A 3,389-nucleotide genomic window follows, 5' to 3' on the forward strand; every position below is an offset into this window, starting at 1 on the left:
ATCCTGTGGAATTAAATCTTTTATTAAGCAGTTTTTATTAATGAAATTTCGGTATTTTTTGAATTAAGAATAAAGATTTAACTAAATAAAGATCTAATTAAATGAATGTATTTATGATAATTAAATGAATGATATAATTGTATATTCCGAATTTTCATGAAAAAGAATACGATAATTATTATAATTTTGAAATTAAAATCAAATTAAAATTCACAAATTTTTAAGATTTAGAATCTAAATATTTAAACTAGTTTTTAATTTGCAAATTTCTCACATTCTGACGAATTTCCTCTTTTGATGCAGAATAGTGCAACCGTTATTGTTGGGTCAGATGCTGCTCTATTTTAACACCACAGGCATCGACAAGTTTTACGCGTACAAATGTGCAATGGGCATTATTTTATGCTCGGCTGTTAACGTGTTCGTAGTCCATCCTTACATGATGGATATGATTCATTTGGGTATGAAGGTTCGCGTAGCCTGCTGTTCGCTGATCTACCGCAAGACGTTGAAGCTAACTAAAACCGCGTTGGGCGAAACGACAATCGGCCAGGCAGTTAATCCGCTATCTAACGACGTCGATATATTCGACATCAGTTTCATATTTCTCCATTATTTGTGGCTCGGACCATTTGAGTTCATCATCATCACATACATTACATTCCATTTGATCGACATCGGAATATCATCTATTTTCGGTATCGCATTTCTTCTGATGTTCATCCCTTTTCAAGGTGAGGCAGTCAATGCTCTGATAGTTTCTAGCAAATATTTCTAAACTTTATAAAAGGCACACGTACACATATATATCAAGTCAATTTCAATTTAATCGGCTTATTAAATTGAAAGTAACTTGTATGTGTACATGTGCCTTTTGCAAAGTTAAGAAACGCGTTTAAATACTTTAAATTATAAGTAACTTCGCTAATGAAAATCGTCTTTTTGCTTCAATTAAATTGTCTACTGGTAGAATCTTGACTTACGATTAGTTTTGATAAATAATAAATAACAAATAATAGATTTTTAATAAACGATAATTAATTTAAATTAACTTTAATCTGAAATCTTTACATTGTAAATTGTTGCTTTTCAACTATGCTTTTTAAATTTTTTTAAATACGAGAAAAAAATTCCGTTTCCAAATTTTACATTTTCATTGCTATGTCTCCAAATTGTTGAGTTTCTTGCTAAGTTTCCCTAATTACTGAGCCTTTTTTCTGCTCAATTAATAAATATCGTTTGGTAAATCACTAACAAGTTATAAGAGTTGCTTCTAATCGTATAATATTTTTAAAATTCCTTAGTATGGTTAGGCAAGAATTCGTCAGAGCTGAAATTAAGAACTGCTGTCAGGACAGATGAGAGGGTACGATTAATGAACGAGATTATTAGTGGAATCCAAGCCATCAAGATGTATACCTGGGAGAATTTTTTCACCTCGCTCATAGAAAAAGCAAGAAAGTAAGTACTACCGCATAAACTGATTACGTAAAAAATATTTGTATCGATTGTACAATACATTGCAATAAGAAAGATAATTCTTGCAAAACCTGTTTGTGATAACGCCTTCGTAGCCCAAAAATGGAAATAGAGAATATTTCTGTTTTTTAATGTTTGTATTGACAAAAATTCCAGTATTAGAAATAAAATTCCAATATTAGAAATAGAGAGAGAGGGAGAGAGAGAGAGAGAGGAGGTCATATCCTGGGACGATTAATATTGTACGATATTTTTTATTTGAAATAAAAAAGAAAAAAATATATATTGTACAATACATTAACGCTACAAAATTCAATTTTAGGAAAGAAGTTAATATCATTCAATGGGCGTCATGCGTCAGAGGTATCGTACAGTCTTTCATCGTCTTTATGACAAGAATATTGTTGTTCATTACGATACTGTCTTATATTCTGTTTGGCTACAAGATAACGGCCGAGAAGGTATACGTGATAACTGCCAATTATAACAGTTTAAGCTTAATCATGACTGCCTACTTTCCGTACGGTATGCGATAATTAGTGTAGCAATGTACGTGATAATTACATATGTGAATGACATCGATCAATATTGACGCTTGCAATGCTCCTTTTTATTTCTTCGTTTTTACTTTTTCAAGTTTTTACTTTTCTTTTTTTATGTCTTTCCTTACTCACTGTTCAACACTGAATGATGAATTCCTCGCTGCATTTGTAGCAGAGTCGACGTAATGTGTTCACGAGCATTTGCATGCGATATCTTGCTGATTAAAGCCATAATGGCCACAATCGGCAAATTATTATACATAATTAGTCGGTTACTCGAAACTATAGAAATTAAATCATCTATTGGTAGTTACAGAAGATAATTACTTACTTATCTACGAAATGTTAAGTACATCACGACTATGACACTCTGATGTATTTTGATTTACTAACAATAACAGAATAGACAAACTGATGTAATCAAATCAGTTCCGTTTAAGAATCTTCTTTATAAGAAGAAAATAAACAATTTTTGTTTCTTACAGTTTTTCTGTAAAGTTCATAGTATGTGAGTAAAAACTTATTAAAGATCAATTTACTGCAATATTTAGCAATTAATATCTTATAAACTATTGCAAAAATTGCAAAATAGTAGAAAACCATTCATCTCAGTTATGTGGGGCAGACGTGTAGACAACTGAAGTCAAAAATCACGGAACATAAGCACCACATCAGATAGAACACGTCTGCTCGCAATGTTATAACGTAACATCGGTTGCAAGAGGGATATGATTTTGACTGGGACAGCGTTGCAATATTGGACGAGGAACCTCACTACTGATTTCGGAGATGATATTCATCAGAAGACAAACGCATGGACTCAACCTGCAGACGGATATGGAGGGGCTTCCGAAGGCCTACCTCCCGATTATAGATAAACTGTAAAAGTTCGAGTTGTTGTCACGTCTTATCAGTCAGTGTCGTTTGTGCACAGTAACGAGTCCTTCCGACGAAATTTCTGATCACTTTATAACTTTTATTTTTTTTTTTTTTTTTTGGAATTGACTAACGTTTTAATATTATATCATTTGTTATTTCGAAAAAAATACTAGCTAATAACTAAAAAAAAATGACTCACTGTGTCTGATACCGACTGGCCAACATATCAGGAACCGGTTCTTGAATTATTCATGGTAATATTTGCGATATGGTGCTTTGTAATCGTGGTGAGCGTCCTTATTTGCGGGATAATTAATTATATTCTTAAAGTTTTTTAGTAAATTAGTTTCCATATTTTCTAATTCGTCATTTTCAATATTTCCCCTTTTCCATTTTTCCTTTCTTTTTCTTTTTTGATTAATCCCAGCATTTAAATTCTCGATGTAGGGGAGTTCACCATGACAGGATAACTTTTAGTTTATATATGTT

The 3,389-nt window shown here is 32.0% G+C and overlaps 1 protein-coding gene across 1 annotated transcript in view; it reads left to right on the forward strand.

Annotated features, from left to right (window-relative positions):
* Positions 1-303: 303 nt before the first annotated feature.
* The window catches only part of LOC108767718 (probable multidrug resistance-associated protein lethal(2)03659), a gene marked incomplete at both ends in the record, with an annotated part of 57,205 nt that continues 54,119 nt past the window's right edge, over positions 304-3,389 (forward strand). Inside the window, 3 exons of the mRNA XM_018517718.1 lie at positions 304-734; positions 1,305-1,461; positions 1,802-2,004. Coding sequence (XP_018373220.1) covers positions 304-734; positions 1,305-1,461; positions 1,802-2,004 — 791 coding nt within the window. The remainder of the gene's footprint in view (positions 735-1,304; positions 1,462-1,801; positions 2,005-3,389) is intronic.

Source organism: Trachymyrmex cornetzi, unplaced genomic scaffold (genome assembly GCF_001594075.2).
Source record: "Trachymyrmex cornetzi isolate Tcor2-1 unplaced genomic scaffold, Tcor1.1 scaffold720, whole genome shotgun sequence".
NCBI lineage: Eukaryota > Metazoa > Arthropoda > Insecta > Hymenoptera > Formicidae > Trachymyrmex > Trachymyrmex cornetzi.